At 52.6% G+C, this 22,251-nt stretch overlaps 1 protein-coding gene across 1 annotated transcript; it reads left to right on the forward strand.

Moving 5' to 3' along the window:
• On the forward strand, nucleotides 1-22,251 carry Camkk1 (calcium/calmodulin dependent protein kinase kinase 1). Its single transcript, XM_051157906.1, has 16 exons — nucleotides 1-160; nucleotides 6,151-6,554; nucleotides 7,175-7,222; nucleotides 7,617-7,670; nucleotides 8,023-8,074; nucleotides 8,284-8,417; nucleotides 8,812-8,848; nucleotides 9,931-9,952; nucleotides 11,727-11,815; nucleotides 15,336-15,535; nucleotides 18,085-18,138; nucleotides 18,889-18,962; nucleotides 19,220-19,307; nucleotides 19,511-19,639; nucleotides 20,029-20,132; nucleotides 21,650-22,251. The coding sequence occupies exons 2-16, from the start codon at nucleotides 6,195-6,197 to the stop codon at nucleotides 21,720-21,722; spliced, it is 1,518 nt and encodes a 505-aa protein (XP_051013863.1). The 5' UTR covers nucleotides 1-160; nucleotides 6,151-6,194; the 3' UTR covers nucleotides 21,723-22,251.

A 22,251-nucleotide genomic window follows, 5' to 3' on the forward strand; every position in this document is an offset into this window, starting at 1 on the left:
CCTGCGTCCCTTCCGCAGCTACTGTCTGCGGAACTGCATAGGAGCCCCAAACGGGGTGCCTCGCCCCGGCTCTGGGTGGAGGCCGTATCTATTTGGAGTGGGCCTGGACGGGTACACCCACGTGTAGATCTCGGTGGAGCGCTCCTCCCACGGCCCTCCCGTGAGTCTTCCGTGGAGAGTTGGGGGGGCGGGGTGATGAATGGGACCGATGCGGCGAAGGATTTCAGCTGCTGCGCAGTCGTCCCCTGGCTGAGGGTGGCGGAGGCGGCGCTGCGGTTTCTGGGTCTGGTGGGCACAGGATTGGTGCACCGAGGGTGCACACGTGCGCGGGGAGCTGTGTGTGGTGTTTGGAGGCGGGTGTTCGTGCGTCACGTGGACACAAAAGTGTGCATGTGTACGTGGGGTGGGGGGCGTGAGTTTCAGGATGGAGTGGTGTGTGAACAAGGATCACGAGGACATGGGTTACATCTGTCAGGGAAGGGGTGTGCTTGCCTTGAGAGTGTTGCAGAGTGAGCAGAGCTTGCTGTCACATGCCCTGGGTCCCAGGACAGAGTGCCAGTGAATGCCTCTCTTTGCCTTGGCCAGGTTCAGGGTTGTAAGAGAAGCACACAGCTTGTGTCCTTGAAAATCCCAGGGAAAAGGAAGAGGCTGGGCCTTCTGCACATTCTTACCTCCCCCTTCCAGCACACACTGTGGGTCAGACTGTTCTAGACCCCACTACCTGCTCCTTGGTGTTCTCACAGCAGGAGTGGGGCTTATTTTAAACCTCATCCAACTGAATGGCCTCTCTGCTTAAGAGTCCTCTGGCGTTAGAAGCCTTCTGGTTTCTCCACAAAGCCCTGCCCAACCCTAAACCAAGCCTGAGTCCCACTTTGGGAAGGGATCTCTCTTAGGCACAGGACAAACTCCCATCATCCCCCCCCCCAATCCTGCTGAGTGCTCAAAAAAGGAATTTCAATGTCACCTCCTCCAGGAAAACACCCCTAAGGCAAGTGTAAGTGGGCCTTGGCTTCTGGCCAGATGCGCCCCTTCACCAAGGACCTCTTCCCTACTGCCCCATCTGCTGGGCATCTTCCCATCTCATGGCACTTGCACCTTTAGGCTGGCCCCTTTGACTAGAGGCGCTCTTAGATGTCCACACTGCTTACTGCCTTACTCCTTTCGTAGCGGCTTGGAGCTTGTGTTGAAAACAAGTGCTTCCTGCTCAACCTCAGTAGTGTCCCCCAGCGTCTTAACTCCTGCCCGGTCTTGTTCCAGTAGCTGTCTTCCCAGAGCATCCCATGTAGCCTGTCATATAGCCATTACTAGTATTCTTATTTGTTGCTTCCTGGCTCTACCAGAAAGCAAAAGTTGAGAGCGGGGGTGGGGGGCTGGGGAGGGGCTTGCTTTTTGGGCTCCCTGGTTTGTCTCTTAGCACTTGGGTAGCAGATACCCAACGAGTAGTTGTGGCAGGAATGCATGAGTCTGGATTTGCACGCCAGGAGTCAGTGTGCCTGTCTGTTTCCTAGACTCTGAGGCCCCTGAAGAACTAGGGGCAAACTCCAGACATATTTGCATGTTAGAAATCCTCCCACTAGCAACTGGTGTGGAGGGGGGCAGTGGGATATGAATCCTGAGGGAGGGAGACCCCAGCAAGTAATGAAGGGGCAGAGGAGGTCAGAGACTGACAATTTTGTCCCCAGATCTGTGCCATTTAAGAGGTTCAACTTAGTGAGCTCAGCCAGCCAGCAGTGGGGAGATCAAAGATACATTTCAAAGGCAGTGATGTCTGAACTGGTCTTCAGGCAGCGAAGCCAAGGGAGGTGTGTTCCTGGCAGAAGACACAGCTTGTACAAAGGCCTGGTGACACAGAGCAAGCAGTTTTGGGAAGCTTGAAGTAGTGGGGTGCAGCCAGAGTGGGGAGGGGTGCTGCAGGAGGTGTGGAGGTGGTGACAGAGAGGGAGAAAGGGGAAATGATCCCTCTGGCTCTTGCCTTTCTAGCCCAGGCTGTATGAAAACTTGGAATGGAGTTCCCACTTCTGTGAGGGGTGGGGAGGGGGCAGAGAAGGATAACCCATACGGGGATGTTACTGAATCGGACGGCTCCCTGATGGAGCTGAGCTGCCCAGGAACAGGGAAAGGAGGAACTCTCTAGAAAGAGTGATGTACAAAAGGAGGCCTAGGGACATCTGTTTCCACAGGTGGGCCGAGGGATGCCTTAAGGATAGCTGCAAAAGGGGAGGCGCAGCCCACCTGGGTATTAGGGGATCCCCAGAGGTAGTGGGAGGGCCATCCTCACTCACAGCAGGCATCCTTGAGCATGACTTGGCACCAGACTGCTGGGTCTCCCTTAAGGGGACTGAGTCATCCCAGGCAGGGGCGGGAGCTGCAGCAGGCTGTACTGCCAGAGCCATTAGACCCTTGTCAGAAGCATAAACAGGCGACAGCGAAGTGGTCCTGAGATGTCACGACTACTTTGATGTGTAGCCCACATAGCCACCACCTCTTTGCACCCCCCCCCCCACACACACACCAGTAGTTTGCTGACAGGGCTGCCCACCTTCTGCCTGGATGGTGATTGGTCACTGGCTCAGCCTGCCACTGAAATACTCTAACAGAATTCAGAATGACATCTGAAGTCACTGGTCCCTGAAGTAACCGTGGATAACGATGCTTGGACCCATACAGGTGACAGCAGGGTCTTCTTGCTCTTTCCTCTTTTGGCCTCTGTTGAAGGACCTAGCTGGATGGGGCATGTCCTCAGAAAGAGGTCAGATGAAGTGGGCTTCTAAAGCCAAGAGCTTGTGTTCTTGGGAGTGGCAGACACTTGGAGGGTGGAGTGCTTGGAGGGGAAGCTGAGTCAGGCCAGTCTGGAGCCAGGCACCTAAAGTGGGTCGTGTTTGGTGGAGTGGGGCCCACTCTGGGTTGCCTTCTGCTACACACACATTCCAGCCACCTACTGCTCATGCACAGACTGCTTCTGTGTCCATAGCTTCATCTACTTCCTTCCAGGGCAGAGAAGGTGGGACGGTAACCATCTGTGTGAGACACACGCCTTTAATCCCAGCACTCGGGAGGCAGAGGCAGGCAGATCTTTGTGAAGTCGAGGCCAGCCTGGTCTACAGAGTGAGTTCCAGGACAGTTAGGGCTACACAGAGAAAGCCTGTTTCAACCCCCCCCATAATAAAAATATAAACAAAATGCTTAGTGTCCTAACCCAGGTAGGACAGCTCCCATCTGGGAGGACAGGATTTGAGCCTAACAAGGGAGGATCTATGGCTGGGGCTGCTCACTAGGCCAATGGAGGAACCCCTTGCCCACAACTGCTATGCCCTGAGACAGTGCCTGGGTTTTAACCTGTCTCTCCATCTTTCTGTTTGTCCACTTGACCCCTGTTTACCTGCTGAGTCAGCTTCTAAAAAGCATTCTCAAGGCCTTAGTTTGGGCAGAGCCTTGAGGAGATCCATTGGGTGAGCTGCCAAGGAGGAGTGGACCCTCAGGGCAGCCTTACAAACCAGCACCAGTAGAAGGCTTGTAGGACAGATGACTTTGTGGGGTAATGAAAATTTAAGCTTTGAAGTCTGGCTTCCCTGGCCCTGGCCATATGGATGTGCAGGCCCAAAGCAATAGAAGTGCACATGATCAGCTAGGTAGTAAAAGATCTTCAGAGAGACAGACACAGACACAGACACACAGACACACAGAGGCAGGGAGAAGGAGAGACAGAGACAGAGACAGACAGCGAGTGAGAAACTTGTCTGCATAGATGTGCTCTTAGGTACAATCCACAGCACACTCAGACCAGCCCCTAACCTCCACCAGGATGTTCCTTCCCTGTCAGACACAGGCTTTCATGCATACAGCACAGCCACAGGCCAGGCACAAGGCCCTGTCTCCTGGACACTCGGCAGAAACTTTGGGCCTCCCTCCAGCCAAGCCCTGCTTAGTCACCTGAATTTGATCCAGGCAGAGGGAGGGATGGATGGAGAACCTGACGTCAGCTCTCACAACCTCCTCCCACGGCCACCCTCACATCCATCTGGGCCCCAGCTCAGCCCACGCAGTCACAACTCACTTCTTTGGAGCTTGTTAGTAGCAAGCGCTGTTTTGCGTTCCTAACAGGCGTCAGCTTCTTTACACCTCATGGCCACATGGGTGTGAGACCTGCCTCGTGGCCCATCTCACCAATGAGGAACACTCAGAGTAATCCGCCTTGCACCCCTAACAGCTGGGAAGCAGACAGCCCGGCACCCCAGCTTGGGTAATAGTCTTTAGACTAGAACAGGAAGCCTTCTGTATCCACTTGCTGTGGAACTCCAGATTACCCTCATCTGAGGAAAGGGAGTGAAAGGGATGTGGCCTTTTAGAAGTCATAGCCTTAGGGAAATTATATGCAAACGTTGTGGGCCACTGCAGCCTGTGGCTACTGTCTGCTGGGAGCCCACAGGTCCCTGCCTGAGAGCAGAGGGCAGGAACTTCTGACTGCCCTCCATCCTTTCATGTGGTCTTGTAGCCTGAGGCCGCTTTCCCATCTATGTAATGGGACTTAGGGCTGTAGAGATCACTATGGCGACCACTTGTATTCAGCAAATATTTATCAGGCTCTCAAGTGCCAGGCACTGCTGAAGACAAGAGTGATCTTGTGGAGACAAAGCAGGCTGAATCTCAGTGCTTAGGACCTGGTGGGGAGGCCGCCCTATAGGGAATGGAAGAGGGAAGGGAGGAGGAGTCAGACTCTTCTCAGCCTTGAAGCCCTGCTCACCCTTCTCACCTCTTCCAGGGGGTCCCCTCAAGGCTTTAGCCTCTCAAGCACACACCCGCCCCCTTGTCTCTGCTGCCTCCTGGCTCCGAGTCATTCAGCATATGTGGTCCCAGGCTCTGACCTTTGTCCCATTACAGTGTACCTCCAAGCCTAGTGGTAGCCAGGGCGGCTAGGGAGGCATAGCATCCACAGTACAGAAGTCTGGCTTGCTTTAGAGCTGTGGTAGGTTGGCAGCAGAGGTGGCTTCCCTACTAGGGGGCTAGGGCATTCCAGCCAGCCCTGCCATCTTGGCATTGTTCGCAGCAACGGATGAAGAGCCAAAGGTAGAATGAACGTGGCACCCATGGGACCTGTGTTCTGTGAGTTGCAATCAGGATAGAGGAAGTCACCAACAGGCCGGAAGGGCAGAGGTTCAGGAGTCCACTTACTTCCTTTTCTGAGAAGATGCAGAGTGAGGCCCAGTAAGGAGGGAGCACTGGGTGGGGGTGGAGCCAGAATATGGGCTGTGGCAAGATGGTGGTCCTGATCAGAGAGTAGGTAAGGCAGGGCTTGGCCAGGCCCAGTGTGTATATAGCTAAGGGTCAAGGCTGAGGTGAGGGGTGGGCGTCAGGCTCAAGCCAGGGCTACTGCAAGGGTTTTGAGCTGGTTGGAGGACCTTAGGCTGCAATACATGGAAGGTGTGTGTGTCTCAGCCCCAGCAGCGCATCTATAAGGGACATTTGGTCACATGAGTAGGCTGGAAGAAAAAAACAGGAGGAATACAGAAACTGCACTAGTGTCTTGTGTGGCAGGTCCCAAGGTGGCACCCTATACCCTAGTGTAGCCCCCTGGGCTGGCAGCTCTACTGGGGCAGGAAGGTAAATGACCAGATTTCCCTTGGGGTCTTGAAGATGGTGAGAGGAGATGACAGAGACCAGAGACCTCAGAAAATATTTCTGAAAACAGTGAGAGGGACTGGAATGAAGGTCTGGGACATCCAGGAGGCCTTCCTGGAGGAGGTGTCTGGGTCTGCAGCTCCAACGCCCAGCCTGCTTCTATGGGGCTATACTGGAAGGCTCTGTCAGCAAGGGTAGTGACATACTGGGCTGCCTGTATGGTTGGGACTGAACTGATGTGGGACTCCATGCCTTTTTGTGGCTAGGCCTCCAGGCATGCCTACATCTTATCTGTCCCGACTGCAGAGTCAGTTTTGTTGCATTTCTCTATGTTGCCATCAGAGCAGAAGTGACCGTACCTCTTTTACAGGCAGGGACACTGAGGGCTAGAGGGCTTTGGCACTAGCAAGCGAGGCCAAGAGAACAGCTGGGGGCGGGGGGTAGCTGTGCCTGTAGTATAGCACTGTGGCTATGGTGGGAAAAGGATCTAGGCCCAATCCACTGGTCTGGTAGTGACACTTTGTCCTCTCTCAGGTCCCCAACAAAGTTATACAAAAGAGAATCCACTGACTGAAGTGATGGAGAGCGGCCCGGCTGTCTGCTGCCAGGACCCTCGGGCGGAGCTGGTAGATCGGGTAGCAGCCATCAGTGTGGCTCACTTGGAAGAGGCAGATGAAAGCGCAGAGCCTGCCAGGAATGGTGTGGACCCTCCGGCCCGGGCCAGAGCTGCCTCTGTGATCCCTGGCAGTACGTCAAGACCCACACTGGTGCGGCCCAGCCTCTCGGCTAGAAAGTTCTCCCTGCAGGAACGGCCAGCTGGAAGCTGTCTGGAGGCCCAAGCTGGACCTTACTCTACAGGACCTGCCAGTCACATCTCTCCGCGGGCCTGGCGGAGACCCACCATTGAGTCCCACCGTGTGGCCATCTCGGACACGGAGGTTGGTGAGGTGGAGGAGTTGCTCTCGGATATGTCAGGAAAGCCTGGGGTTTTGTTTTTTTGTTTTGGTTTGGTGTTTTGCCCATTCTCTGTACCACATACTTAGCTTTCTTTGGTTTGCATACCTTTACAGCTGAAGAGTTCAGTACATAACAGGGGCTTCTTCCTACGCAGGGAAGGGCTGCCTCCTGTCCTCTTCCCACCCTCAGCCCAGCCATAGGACCCTCTCTTGCTCCTAAGAAGCCTTCTTAGGGCTCTGGAAACAGATTGTGTATGCCCCTACCCCTACGTGAGCCTTAATCCCACTTTCAAGAGCCTGCTCTCACTTAAAAGCTGCAGTGTGCTTCCAGTGTCTGGTCTTTTGCGGGCTTGGATCTGAATGCGACCTTGGGAGCACAGCATAGCTAGACCTTCACCTTTAATATTTTCACATATCACCCCAGGCTTCTTGTAGCTCACGGTTGGTGCTTGCTACCCTCCAGTCTTCCCCAGTCCAAACTGGAAAGGCTGGTGGTGAGCATTTAGGATCTGGGAAGTAGGAACTAGGCCCTGAACAGCCTCCCAAGATGGGAGCACTGCTGCATCTGAACAAGCTGTTCCTGATGCTGCCCTCTCCCCCAGGACTGTGTGCAGCTGAACCAGTACAAGCTGCAGAGTGAGATTGGCAAGGTAAGATGCAGGCAGGATGCGGGGGGGAGGGGCAGGGGGGGCGGTCAGGGAGGGGAACCAGGAACACCGCAGCCTGACTGGGAGATCACTAGAGGAGGGCGGAGATAGCTTTTCTGACTCCTCACTCCCAGGGTTCTGGATGGAAAACAGGGGAGACGAGAGGTTGCATGGAGCTGTGAGGCAGGTGCACGGGGTTGGGGATGGGGTGGTTTCCAGGGCAGAGGAGTCCTCTCCTCACCTGTTGGAAGGGTGAGCCCAAGAACCAGGTGGTGGGAAATAGGGTGATGGTGGGGTGCAGAGGCTGGGACCAAAGTTGTCAGGCCTGTCATTTCCTGAGCTAGACCCAGAGAGAAGGTGGCTGTGCCTTGTGGGGCTGACCAATGGCTGTCTGCAGGGTGCCTACGGTGTGGTGAGGCTGGCCTACAACGAAAGCGAAGATAGACACTATGTAAGTCTGGGGCTGGGAAGGGGTGTTCCCTTGGTCTGGCCCTAGATGCCCGGGTAGTAGGCACAGGTGCTAGGGAGAGAGAGGTCAGGGCTACTTCTTATGGGGAGGGTTCCTGTTCCTAGGTGTGCTAAGGGAATGAGCTTCCTGGTCCTTGGGGTATGTACGCAGAGCTGGCTTCCTCTGAAGGGAGAACAGAGGGAAGGCCTAGACTCAGCTATAGCGTAGACACATACCTGGCCACGTGCTCAGTGCCAGTGGCAGCCGCCACTGTGCCCATCTGGACCCCAGTCCCCATGTAACCAGCCTTTTCTAGCCCCCAGTGGCTACACACGTGATGCTCCTTTCTCCATAGGCAATGAAAGTTCTTTCCAAAAAGAAGTTATTGAAGCAGTACGGCTTTCCTCGTATGTATGCCTTGACCTTGGGAGCTCCTGGGCTGGGGTCAGTGGAGGAGGGAATGGTCCCTAACTACTTTTGTCTGGGAGTGGGGACAGAGGATAGGAAACAGGAGCCATGGCCTGGGGATGGACTAAGCTTGGTGAAGTTGGCAAGATCTCAGCCTTGTGAGGGTCTTCCACCGGGAACATCTCCTTGACTCACTTTTTGGTCACAGGCCGTCCTCCCCCTAGAGGGTCCCAAGCTGCTCAGGGAGGGCCAACCAAGCAGCTGCTGCCTCTGGAGCGTGTGTACCAGGAGATTGCTATTCTGAAGAAGCTGGACCACGTGAATGTAGTCAAATTGATCGAGGTAGGAGGGGTGGAGAGGGTACTGGTGCTTGGTGGGTGGGGTGGGTGCTCAGCCTACCAGGGCTAGGGAGCAGGTGGGTGAGGCACTGAGGACCATCCTTGCACGGGACTGTGGAGATACTGAGGCAGTCCAGGCCGGTCCAGGGTGTTCTTGTTGAGGGTGAGGTAACTGTGAATCCCTTTTCCATCGGGGAGGGAAGGTCCAGTGTTATATGGAGGGCTAAGGGGAGGCCAGTGACACTGAGGCCTCTCTCTTGGCCTCTGTTCAGTTCCTGCTGTGTCCAGGGGCTGCAGAGCACAGTAGGAGTCTTGGGTTAGGAAATGATAGGAGGTCTGGATTCCCCTAACCCCATTCCTCCTCAAGCTCTGTGTCCGTGTCTGCTTTCTCTGACCAGGTCCTGGATGACCCTGCTGAGGACAATCTGTATTTGGGTGAGTGATCCAGCTCACTCCCACGACAGCGCATCTAGGGCTGATCTCAGTGAGGGCTCCCCAGAAACACAGCACGTTAGGTGGCCGTGATCTCCTGTACTCTCAAGCCCTGGATTCCCTTGCCCCGCACTGGAGAATTAGGCTTAGATTAAAAAGATTCAGTGACTGTTCCTGGGCGCCCCCCCTCCCTGCCCCTTCCTGTCCCCCATTACCAGTCCCAGGCAGTGTGGTTCTGCTCTCAGTAGGCGCAGGAAGCTGGCTGAGTTGGTGAGTTTGGGCATCCTGTTTTAGTTACTTGACCTATAAAATGGGATAATAGGGTTGGAAGTATAACTCAGCAGTAAAGGACTTCCCCAGCATGGTTGGGGAACTGGGTTCAATACCCAGCTCTTCCAAAAATAAAAAAAAAAAAATGATAGTTATAATAACAAACTAATAAAATGAGATAACGGTGGTATGTATCTCATAGGGTTGACATCAGATGTGCACGTTGGTAATTACCCGTGTCAATATTGGATGTTACTACTTAAATTCCTTATCCTGATTGAGGCTTAGCTTTTTCCGGAGGAGGTTTGGAGAAATGGGCTGGAGGTGAAGGTCTAGAGATTGCCCAGCACGCTGCCGCTGCTGGCCAGGTGTGGTGGCACACTCCTTTAATCCCAGCACTTGGGAGGCAGAGGCAGGCAGATCCATGTGAGTTCGAGGCCAGCCTGGACTACAAAGCGAGTCCAGGACAGCCAGGGCTACACAGAGAAACCCTGTCTTGAAAAACCAGAGAGGGAGGGGGTGTGCCCAGCACGAGCAAGACCCTGGGTGTCTGTGCCATCACAGAAATGGGCCAGGGCAGAAGAGCTGGCTGAGGCGTCAGGAGGCAAGGCTTTAGTCAGGAGTGTTAGACTGTGTGCCCCCTCTCAAGCTTCAGGTCCTCCCTGGGGAAGGAGTCCTTGCTGACAGTCTCACTTGGCACCGTGAGCCCACTCCCACCTGTCCTGCCCCTCTGCCCCTCTGCAGAACAGGGAGGGACCTTGGCACTGGCTACCCTACAGCCTTACAACACCTTCCCTTCTCTTCTTTTCTTTCAGTGTTTGACCTCCTGAGAAAGGGGTGAGTTCCCCGGCCCAGTCAGGCAGGTCTTTCTAACCCTGGTCTCCCTATCCTCCCCTTTGTCTCCCTGCCCAGGGGCCAGCTAGTGTAAGAGAAAGCAGAGCTGTGCACCTGCCCTCGAGAACTCTTGCCTCAGGGGTAAATAAGACACCTGGGACCAGTCTATGAAGGCCAGTGGGGGTTGCTGAGACTGGGGGAGCCAGGCCTTGAAAACCTAGGGAGATATTTGCATGGAAGCGAGGGGTGGGGGGGGGGAGGCATGTTTACAGGTAAAAGTGTAGCTATAGGTTACAACGCACACTTGCATTTAAATCACCAAGCGTTCTTTGAGCCTTACTACCAACTCAAGATTGTGGGAGGGAAAAGCCAAGGATGAGAGAAGGAAAATGGCTCGCCCAAGGTTTCACAGCAAATTGTTGGTGTTCCAATACTGTCTTGCCTGCCCTCTTTGATCTGCCAGAACATTTGCAGAGCAGCTAACATAGACTAGTGGGCACAGGGCTGGGTGGACCGGAACCTCTCACTGCCAAGCCTCTAATGATGGCTGTGAGCTATCCCTCTGCCTGGTACTTTCCTGAAAGGCTATTTAAAAAACAAACAAAAAACTGCATTTAAAACAAGAGGGTTTAGTGGGCATGGTGGCGCACGCCTTTAATCCCAGCACTCGGGAGGCAGAGGCAGGCGGATTGCTGTGAGTTCAAGGCCAGCCTGGTCTACAAAGCGAGTCCAGGACAGCCAAGGCTACACAGAGAAACCCTGTCTCGGAAAAACAAAAACAAAAAAAAAAAAAACCAAGAGGGTTTTAGGGGCCGAGCCTGAAGCTGAGCTGCTAGACTGCTTACCTAGCATGCACCACACCAGGGGGCCAGTCCCTAGCATTGCATAAAAGCAAGGATGGCAGCTACTTACTATAATCAGGAGGTGGAGGCAGAAGGATCAGAACTTCTTAACTTAAAGTCATCTTTAGCTACGTATTGAATTCCAGGCCAGCCTGGGCTACATGAGGCCCTGTCTCAAAACAACAACAAGAAGTATATGTTTTGTGCGTTCATTTGTTTGTTTGTTTTGGAGACAGGATCTCACTATGTAGACTTGACTGAATTTGAACTCCTAGGCCATCCTCCTGCGTCTGCCTCTGAAGTGCTGGGATTACAGGCGTTTGCAGTAACACCATGCTGTTTTGTTTTGAGACAGGGTCTCACTATGTGGCTCTGGCTTCTTAGAACTTGCTGTGTAAACTAGGGTGATGTCCAATTGACAGAGATCCTCCTGCCTCTGCCTCCTGAATGCTGGAGTTAAAAGTGTGCAGCACCATACTAGATTTAAAAAATAGAAGTTTGTGTTGCTGTCCATATCTGTAACTGATCATCTGGAACCATGTGCTATAACAATTCTGAAACATTCAATTTCATTAGAAGAAGAGAAACAGACCCCTTGATTGATTTCATGACTTGGGTCTGGGTCCACAGTTTTAAAGTTACCGGTTTCAATGGCCCCTTTGTAGTTATGTGGTTACACTTAATTTTTGCAAGAACTCTGAGCCAGTAGAAATGGAGACAAAGCTGCGTTGAAATTATGATTGAAAGGATATAGATAGGTCACAACTTTTTGGCATATGAGAGAAGCCAACATCTTGAGTTCTATGAACCCATGAGCACTAGGGTCCCCGTTCCCTCCCTCCCCCCCCCCCCCCCCCTGCGCGCGCTTCCCCCATCACTGCAGCCATCTGTACACCTGATGCCGCTGAATAGCCCTCCTCCCTCCTTCCTCACAGGCCGGTCATGGAAGTGCCCTGCGACAAGCCCTTTCCGGAGGAGCAAGCTCGCCTCTACCTGCGGGACATCATCCTGGGCCTTGAGTACCGTGAGTGAGACCGCCTGTCCAGTGGGACTGGAGCTAGAGGACGTAGAAGGAGGGCAGTGCCCACGCTAGGCAGCCACTGAGCCCGTCCTGTCCGTCAGCGCTGATCTACCAATCAGCTTTAGTGGAGATGGGGGCGGGGAGGTGTGGGTGGTGGCCATAGTGGATTTCACTGGGCATGCGCTAGATCCTTCGCTGTGCATTGCATTCACCACTGGGTGGCCCTGGGTTTTCTGGCCTTGTCTTTTTTTTTTTTTTTTTTTTTTTTTTTCCCGAGACAGGGTTTCTTCTCTGGCCTTGTCTTTTCTGCAGGGTTCTATCCAAGCTTCCCCTCTCCCCAGGGCGTCAGGATTTGTGGGATGGAAGCCCATGTGTCCAGCTGCTTGGGGAAGAGTGTGTCCTTGCATGGTGCCTGTGGTGGTAGCAGGGTGGATTTATCTGTGAGGAGCCTTAAGGCAAAAGCTCAGGGGCGCATAGTGTCTGTGCCAGAAATTCATTCACTTATTTATTTATTCACTTCACTGATTTACGTGCACATACTTGGGGCACATAGATGATGGTCTCCGACCAAGGGAGTTTTGCTCAGGAGTGGCCAGTGATGCATGCCAAGGCTGGGGAGGCACGGTGCCGGGTCTGGCTTTCTGGAAGAGGCTGAGAACAGGTCCTGAAGGAAGAGTGGGAGTTCACCGGCCAGCTTTGAGGGCTGATCGCGGGAGAGCCTATCTGGCAGAGGCAAGAGAGGAGTGGGGCTGTACTGAAGTTTAGAATTCAGTCTGGATGGTACATGCAAGCGGTATGGCCTGGTGCCTAGGACAGTAGTGTTGGAACACTGTCCAGCCCACACTGTGGGGGCCGGAAACGTCTCTGAGGAAGACTTTCTGACAATGCCTGCCAGTATTATGAGAGCTCTGAGCAGGGGAAAGGCGTGACAGGATTTGCTTCTTAGAAAGCTCTGCCTGGCAGCTGTGTGATGACTGGACAGGGTGTGAGAGGCAGCCAGCTGGCCAGGGTAAAGGCTATCTGTCACAACTCAAGTGACAGATGGTAGGGTCAGGATTAGGGCAGTAGCAATGGGATGTGAAGGAGATGGGGTGGCCGGCATGGGATAACTGGCTGGTCTAGGAAGAGGAGTGCCCTCAGAAACCTACGGTTCGGGCCTGAGGTGGGGGCAGGGGTGGGGGTAGGGATGCTGCCCATGTCTTTTAACATCTTATCTGGACTTGTGAGTGTATTTGTGTGACCCACAGTGACATGGGGCATCTTTGTGCTGCTGAGTTGCTCTAGTGGCTTTAGACTGATGCTCTCTTTGTACATGTAGGGAAACTGAGGCACACAGAGGAAAGTAAGGGCCTAGTCAATGCTGGGCAGGAACAGCTTTTCCAGAGTGTGCCTCCACCCCCTTCCTTTTCTTCAGCTCACTCCAGAAGTATGCTAATCTGGGGTTCTAGGCTCCAACCTCCTCAGGGTCCAGCTCTCTGAGGTGAGTGTTAGCACCAGGGACTGGAGAGGTGGATGAGGTAGGCGCTTGGGCCCCTGCCACGGACCGTCTCAGTCAGGTATTGAAATGTCAGTGGACAAAGATAGGCGAGTGACAAACAGACAAACCAGGCGTAGTTTTTGAATCTGAGTGTGTTTTGCAGACAAGCAAGCTAGGTTTTTATACATTTTTTTGAAACAGGGGCGGGGGAGGTTTCTGTGGTTACATTATTTTTTATACAATTCAAAATACAGGATGCAGAGTAATCATGTCATCAATCTTGAATAATCATTCTTAAGTCATTAGATTGGTACCAGTGCATGTGCCCTCTTAACAAAGGTCAGTGTTCTCTCATTATGCCAAACATCTGTAAGTCAAGACAGTTTTTTCTTAACTCTTCCGTCACTATCTGGAGCTTTCTTAAACACTTTATTTGTAAGTCACAATATAAACTATGATTAATTCTTAGCCATGTTTTTATTAACAAGTGGAACAGAACTTGGTGGTCAAACAGCCTGAATGACCCTTGGCTGCAGTCCCAAGTTAAAGGTCTCCTAGCAACACAGTCACGTTTGAAAAAGTTCTTGATATGACAGTAGGTCAGAAGAACAAAACCAAAGACAGGATACTCCAAAACAAATGAGTGAGAAGAAAAACAGCAATCGTTTCCTCCTGGCAGGAACATCAGACCCATTCTAGGAGGCTCTCCCTTGGGTAGGGGCCTTCGCCTTGGGTCCTACAGTATTATTTGTCACACAGACTCCACTGAAGGGGTCGTGACAGGCCCCAAACACTTGTGATTATGGTATGTGGAGAAACAGTTGTGGCTAGTCAGAAATGACTAGATGATAGAGGCAGGTGCATTAAGATAGACACTAAGATACAACACACACACACACACACACACACACACACACACACACACACAAACTACTTTGGGGTTACTGTGTTGCCCAAGCTGGCCTCAAATTCCTTGTCTACCACAGTCTTTTAAGTACCTCAGATTATGGTGGGTGACAATGTATACTGCTGTACCCAGCATGGCCTATTTTCACCTTATGCTCCCGTGGCTACTTGCTCTGAGGTCGAGAGGAGGGCGAGCTGAGCTAGCCTTGAATTCTTTGAAACCAGTCTTTAGGATCAGAGAACAGGAGAGGAAAACATGGAGTTTCTTTTTCCCTCTTCTTTTTTGAGACAGGGTATTGCTATATAGCCCAGGCTGATCTTGAGTTTGCGCTCCTCCTCTCTCAGCTGGGATTACTCTGCCTGGCTAGCACAGGGGTTTTCTCTTTTGCTGGTGATGGGGGTTGTAGACAGATGTCAAGTTCAAAGTTCAGATGTATGTTGATAGTGATATCTATTGGAGAAAAGAACTTAAGGCCATATTGCATGGTCAAATGTGCATCATTTGGGGCTTCAGGGCTAGACCTTGGAGACAAGACAAGCTCGTAGTGTTCTGTGCTATTTCTGACTTTGGCTTCATTCTATCGGAGATGCCTGACCTTCACCCCAACCATCTTTATCCTGGTGGTACCGAGGCCTGGCGCCTTCTCTGAAACCCTGCTATTCCAGATCCCAGGGCCGAGGCAGTGCTGTTGTGTCTGTAGCATAATACACAAGCCAGGCATCCATCCTGGGAGCGGGGATTCCCTTGATGAGGCTGGGTGTGGGATGGAACTGGGAATAGGTTTGGATGGGGTTGGGGCCTGCAGACAGCACTGATGTGGGAAAGGCCCATGGAAAAATTCTTCCCTGTATTTTCCTTTGACTTCCCTCCTCAGCAAGAAATGCCTTATTTGTTGTGGAAAGAGCACTGGACTCGGAGTCTAAAGACTCTCAAGATCCCCCTCAGTGTCTTCATTTGAATAATGGAGCAGTTGCCCCCCCACCCCCACCCCATGTCACCTTCTGAGGTCCTCTCATGACAAGAGTGGACGTAGGCTGGGAGGCAACAGCTTGCTTCCTAGGCCGGGTGAAGGCAGGAGAGGGGCTCTGGGGCAGTGGTCCCCCCAGGCTTGAATATATATCTCCTGCTTCCCTCTACAGTGCACTGCCAGAAGATTGTCCACAGGGACATCAAACCATCCAATCTGCTCCTGGGGGATGACGGGCATGTGAAGATTGCCGACTTCGGCGTCAGCAACCAGTTCGAGGGGAATGATGCTCAGCTGTCTAGCACGGCAGGGACCCCAGCATTCATGGCCCCCGAGGCCATTTCTGATTCTGGCCAGAGCTTCAGTGGGAAGGTGACTCCCAGGGCCTGGGCTTGGTTGAGGGCTGGTTTGGGTGGAGGGCAGAACAGCTTGCAATGGGCGGTGGGGTACTTTGCAAGCTGAGGGTTCCAGGCTTCTTGTATCAAGGTAGCGGCATGTCTGCCTCCTTCCTGGAGCCCAGCGCATACCCCATCTGGGGCTCCTCTCATTTCCTAGCAAATGGTTACGACGGCGCTTATATCTGTTACTACCGCCTGTACTGTGTGGGGATCTGTGCTGGCCTGTGGGGCAGGCAGAACCAGAGCAGTCCCATTCCTATCCTTCTGTGTGGTGGTGAGGGCTGAGAGTCACAGTCAGAGGAAGGTGGAGGCTTCCTTGGGTCCTAGACATGGCAGGGTCTAGACTGGGCCACAAAAACAGAGAATATGGTGGGGGAGGGGGAAGGGAAGAATTTGAGCTGGAAGCAGAATCTAGAGATGTGCAAGAAGAGGATTGAGAGGCCTAGGGTTTAGACTCTCATGTGCCTAAGGGTAGTTATGAATGCAACCCAACAAAGAATTGTAAGCTTACTTACAACCCATATGGGGGGTGGGAAGAGAGAGACAGACAGAGACAGAGAGAGATAGATTGTTACTTGGTTGCATGGTTCTCCAGTATCATCATTGTAGAGGTGCCTGGTTTAGAGGGCCTGAAAGTTCTGGCTTTGCCAAAGTGACAGGCATGTTTCCTAAGGGTACTGCAACAGTATGCATGCCTGCCCTCACTGCCTGGAGCTTATTGCAGCAGTGTACATGCCTACCCTCACTCCCTGAAGTTTACTGCAGTGTGTTTGCATGCCTGCCCTCACTGCCTGGAGCTTACTGCAGCAGTGTGCATGCCTGCCCTCACTGCCTAGAGATTACTGCAGCATTGCATGCTGTCATGCAGGGGAGGAGAGGAGGCAATTGGACAGTGTGGGGCTTGGAACTCAAGCAGAGGCCAGGGGTATACATTATTTTTTTCAACTTTTTATTCGAGGCCAGGTACAGAACTCAGTAGTAGAAAGAACATTTGCTTAATATGTGTGCGCTGGGGTTCATTCCTCAATGCTGCAAAACAAAAAGGATTTTTAATTTTGCTATAATTCTAAATGTATTGAAAAGCTCTAAGAATGGTACAAAGGAATATTATGTAGCTTTTAAAAAATCGTTTTATTTTATGTTGTGGGTGTTTGGCTTGTATGTATGTCAGTGTATGAATCATGTGTCCGATGCCAGCAGAGGCCAGAAAAGGTGTTCAATCCTCTGGAATGGAGTTACAGAGAGCCGTGAGCCACCATGTGGGTGCTGGGAACCGAACCCACATCCTCTGGAAGAGCAACCAATGCTCTTAGCCGCTGAGCCATCTCTCCAGCCCCCCTATGTAACTTTTTACTCAGCCTCATTAGCATTGCCGCATTAGGTTTTCATCATCTTTATGTTTCTGCATATCCCTGTTACGTTTTTCTGAGCCCTTCAGAAGTTTGCTTTGAGACAGTGTGCTTGTTCACCACTGTGCACTTTAGTGGCTCTCCTAAGGTGAGGGCACGCTCCTAGATAGTCTCAGTACAGTGGCCAAGCTCAGGGGCTTATCGCTGATCAGACTGTTCTACAATGGATCACACACGTTTAAGTTGTTATGAAATAGTATTTAAATGTCAGCTTGCCTGGCGTCATTTTTTATTATTATTATTATTCTAATTTTTTGTATCCCGGGGAGCCACTTGTCACATCTCCTTAGAGTCCTCTGACCTGGAGGAGTTTCTCTTCCTGGGGTGACGGGTGAGGACAGGGCGCACGTAGCTGATGCTGCCCTAGAGCTTGCTGTGTAGTTGAGAACGATGACCTTGAACTTGTGATTCTCCAGCTGCCTTCTCCCAAGTGTTAGTTTACAGACGCGCTCTCCTGGGCTCTCCCCACCTTCCAGCCTCTCAGTCTCTCTCTGTCATTCTGACCTTGGGTTTTTTTTTTTTTTTTTTTTTTTTTTGAAAAGCAACCTGATGTCCTGCAGAACATACCAGTTTGCACTTGTCTGGTGTTCCCTGCATGGGTGAGGGTGGTGACGATGATGATGATGATGACGATGACGATGGGTGCCTGTGTCAGGGGCCGCACATGTGTGGATGCTATGTGGAGCCCTACCTAGGCCTGAGAGGAGTTGTAGGAGGGCATGGGGACAGGGTGGGCAGGGGTAGCTGCACAATAGCTGAAGTGAGACTCTCCTGAACCCAGAGCTAGTTACTGAGCAAAGTTCAATACACACTGCTGTTTAGGGAGTAGATCTGTGTCACAGAGGCAGCAGATCGAACCTGTTGAGTTAGAAACAACATCTGTTCTGGCCCTGTCCCTAGAACGTTCCACAATCCCAGGACTATTGCAGCTCTGTTCTGGTCATCCTCCAGTGTTTAGCACAGGGCTCAGCATAGAGCAAGCCCCAGGAAGGACTTGTTGACTGATGCCTGCCTGGGGAAAGAGGGTCCCTGCAGGGCTCTTCCATAGCCTGGTAAAGCTGGATGGGGTGGAAGTAGTAGCCATATGTACTGACGTGGCCATGTTTCTTTCTAGGCCTTGGATGTTTGGGCCACTGGTGTTACGCTGTATTGCTTTGTCTATGGGAAGGTGAGTCCTGAGGGGCCTGGAAAACTGACTGTGTGACTGGATCCAAGAAGCCAGGAGCAGGTGACAGATGTAGGGCCTTCTAGACAAAATGGCTTTTTGAAAAAGCCCACCTGGGTGTGGGGTGGGGGCCCGGGTCACTGGAGAGATGGCTCAGTGGTTAAGAACACCGACTGCTCTTCCAGAGGTCCTGAGTTCAATTCCCAGCAACTACATGGTGGCTCACAGCCATCTGTAATGGTATCTGCTTCCGTCTTCTGGTGCGCATAAAGACAGAGCACTCATGAATAAAATACATGCATAAATAAATCTTAAAAGAAAAAGCCCACCTGGGTGACAGTGGTTGCTGCCTCCTCTCCAGGCAGTGAGCCCTGTTCTCTCTTGATGCAACTTATTTCATCCATCGATTATTTATTCAAATGCTTGGGTCTTGAGGACCTCTGACACTGACATGATCAAGATTCCTGCCCACAGGTGCTCTGGTGACCACACTTAAGGAGACAGGAGGATCTTAGTGAACATGTCCCCAAACCCCAGGCCCTGAGAGAATGAAGGCTTTGCTGGTGGCAGGTGCAGCCAGCCTAGTTCTCCAGTGACTCACCCGCTCAGTTACATTTGCTGAGCCCTTGCTGTGTGCCCTGAACAAGTTAAGTGGGGCCCTTCCCATCTGCCAGGGCGCTAAGCTGCCTCCCACCACTGGCCCCCTGTGGTGTGGATCAAGGCCTGCATCCTGTCTGTCTCTTCTTCCCACAGTGCCCCTTCATTGATGACTACATCCTGGGCCTGCATAGGAAGATTAAGACTGAGGCTGTGGTGTTCCCTGAGGAGTGAGTTGTCCATGGAGGGACTGTGGAGGCTCCTGCCCACTCCTGGGGAGGGTAGCTAAATCCTACCAGAACATTTGACTCAGGAGGGGTCCCACCTCAGCCTTCGGAGTTATAGTGGGGCTACCAATCCCTGGGAGCAGCCAGAACAGATGGGTGGCCTCCTGTCCTTCAAAGTGGTTAGGTTTATTCCTGCTCCCAAGGATGGGGGGCCCCTCCTCAACGATGACATACGGATTCCTTTCCTTCCCTCTGCCTAGGCCAGAGGTCAGCGAGGAGCTTAAAGACTTGATCCTGAAGATGCTAGACAAGAGCCCTGAAACAAGAATTGGGGTGTCAGATATCAAGGTGGGAGAACGAGAGGCCGTGGCCTAGGCCAAGGTCTGTGCCCCTTCTGGGGGGGGGCCTACAATGGGGCATGTGTATTGGGTTTGAGGTGTGTGGGTTGAGGGGACTCCTTCAAGGTCAATACAGGGATGCCTGGGCACCATTGCTGTCTGGCGTCTGTATGCCTATGGCCCTGAGCCCTCCCCATCTCCTCGGCTCTACAGTTACACCCATGGGTGACCAAGCATGGAGAGGAACCCCTCCCTTCGGAGGAGGAGCACTGCAGTGTGGTGGAGGTGACTGAGGAGGAGGTGAAGAACTCGGTCAGGCTCATCCCGAGCTGGACCACTGTGGTAAGAGGGTGAGGGGTGGGGCTCTTGCCTAGAAGGGTGTGGCCACTGCCTGGGACTTGCTCTACTCTTGGCCTTTGAGGCAAGTCAGCCCTTGCTCCATTGGAGTCTAATGGGGAAAGATCACCTTATTTGGCCTGACGGTGGAGAGACCTGAGCCTTGGCGAGGGCCAAGGCAGGAAGCAGCGGTCCCTTGCTTGCGTGCATTTGGTGAGCTGCCGCTCTTCCTGAAGTACCACAGAGGTGCCAAGCACGACAGTGAAAAGCCTGGGGACATGGCTGTAGGCCCCCACGGGTCAATTAGACCACGTGCTACCCCCAGAAGCCAGATGCTTGCCTAGGCTAGGACCGGCTGACCAGGCCTGTTCCCCATTCTGACTTGTGTTCTCTAGATCCTGGTCAAGTCCATGCTGAGAAAGCGTTCCTTTGGGAACCCATTCGAGACCCAAGCACGCAGGGAAGAAAGATCCATGTCGGCGCCTGGAAACTTACTAATGTAAGTACAGTGGGCTCAGGCCTGTGGGCTGCTCCCTGGGCGGAGGTGTGGCACTGAGGTATGTTCCCATGTGCTAGCAGGCAGCTGTCCCTAGAGCCTGGCATATATCCAAGTTCAGAGCAGGGGCCCATTTGCAATCTGTCCTGGCCCAGTGTCCTTCACACACACACTGGACTTACCTCAGCCCTCCCTGGGACAGATCTTTCTGGAAGCTTGCTGGGGAATGCTCTGCTCCAGGCTGGGTGGGCATTTGATGCCCTCCTGAGTGGAGAGGAACCCTTGTTAACTAAGGGGTACCTACTTTGAACAATATGTATGCCACTTTGTGGGAGAGGCCAAGAAAGCCGTTCTCTGAACATTGATTCTGACTTCCAGTTTTTCTGCCTTAGTAAAATTCACCTGCCAGTTATGGAGTCTGCACAGACCTTCAGAGAGAACTGTGAGGCACTGTGAACCAGACTATCACAGTCCTAGGGCAGTTGGGCACTCTTTCTGGGCTATGAAGGGAGCTCTCGGGAGGGGTATACTTGCCCTGTGGTAAAGGAACTTCCCAAGAAGGTGAGCATGGACATTGCACAGGTTCTCTCCTCTCTGCTCTTACAAGGAGTGGCCACACAGGGAGAGGTGGGGCTGGGAGAGCTAGCTTTAATAGCTACACATTTCCTGACTCCTCTTTGAGGTAATTGGTCTCAGGGCCCTGATGCTCAAGTTGCACTGGTGGGGGGCGTCATATAGACTTTGACAAACAAACTGGGACAGATACGAGAGTGAAAGGAAGTCTGTTAATGATTATGTAGGGAGAACAGTCTAAATCACAATTGTTCAGAAAACTGGACCACGCCAGCTCAGTGCTTGTGTCCTGGCGCCCCCTGGCGGCACAGTGAGGCAGCTATCGGTTAAGGATTGGTCCGACATCTAGTTTATTCCCCGGAACTGAACAAAAACAGGGATAAAGTACACTTTAACCTCATCAAGAACGTTGGGGCCCTTGGTAGACCCCATTTTTAAAAAACATTTTTATGATAATTTTATTCCAGCTCAGTGATATTGATCCTTTGATTGAATATTTTTTTAAACAAAGGTTGGGAGTGGCGATGGATGATCAGATTCAGGGATCTGTTGAATAATGGAATTCCAAGATTGAGCCCTGTGAACAAGGCAAAGAAAGCCCTTATGTTCGCTGGGGGCCAGTCAAAGTCAATGCAGAAGACCTTTGACCTGGCCAGTACTCATGGGATACCAGGAAGTCATCTGGGTGAGGTCATGAGAGGCTCTTGAGAGGTTTAGATTTCATCCCAGAGCAGTGGATATCCACGGGAGGCTTGTGGTTTGAGCCTGGGGCCAGGAGAACTAGCGAGAAGGAACACCATGATGGAAGAAGTCCTAGGGAGGCCTAGCATGGAGTGTGAGTGTGAAAGGCTATAGGACAGTGATCCATATGTGAATGTGTGTGTGTGAACCTCCGGTGCATACACTCTGACTCCTGGGGTCCCTCTGCCCCTCGTGTTTCCTGACAGGAAAGAAGGATGTGGAGAAGGAAGCAAAAGCCCAGAGCTTCCCGGAGTCCAGGAAGACGAAGCTGCGTCCTGAGTCCCTGCATGTGCCCAGGGCCATCGGCAGCATGCTCATCCCGCCTCCAGAGGCCCACCGCCCTCATGCAATAGTTGCCCCTGCAGGCAGGGGGCTGGGCACTGCAGCCCCTCCCCCAGCCCCCTTCACCCATTGTGCTGCATGACCTGCGCACAAGCACATCCAGGGACAGGATCAGAATGTGTTACCATTTGGGGCTCGGGGGTCCTGGTTGGTTTGCTCTGTTCTGATCCATCTTGTGGGGAAGCCTGGGGCCCACAGGATGTTAGAAACCCTACCCAACTGGCTGGTGAGGCCCAGGGCAGAAGACAAGAGACCAGAATGGCTGAAGGAGGCCTGGTGGGCTGCACCTCAGAGAACTGCCATAGGGCTAGGTGGCCCTGTCCAGCTGCCACACACAAGGAGGGGCGATGCCTTCACCTCTGTGTGGAAGGTGCCGAGTGCTGGCCTACTCAGATCTCTAGCACTGATGCTACAAATAATGACGTGTGCCTCAGAGAGGACTGATTGCGGAGAATTCGGGTTCCTC

This window comes from Acomys russatus, chromosome 16 (genome assembly GCF_903995435.1).
Source record: "Acomys russatus chromosome 16, mAcoRus1.1, whole genome shotgun sequence".
Lineage (NCBI taxonomy): Eukaryota > Metazoa > Chordata > Mammalia > Rodentia > Muridae > Acomys > Acomys russatus.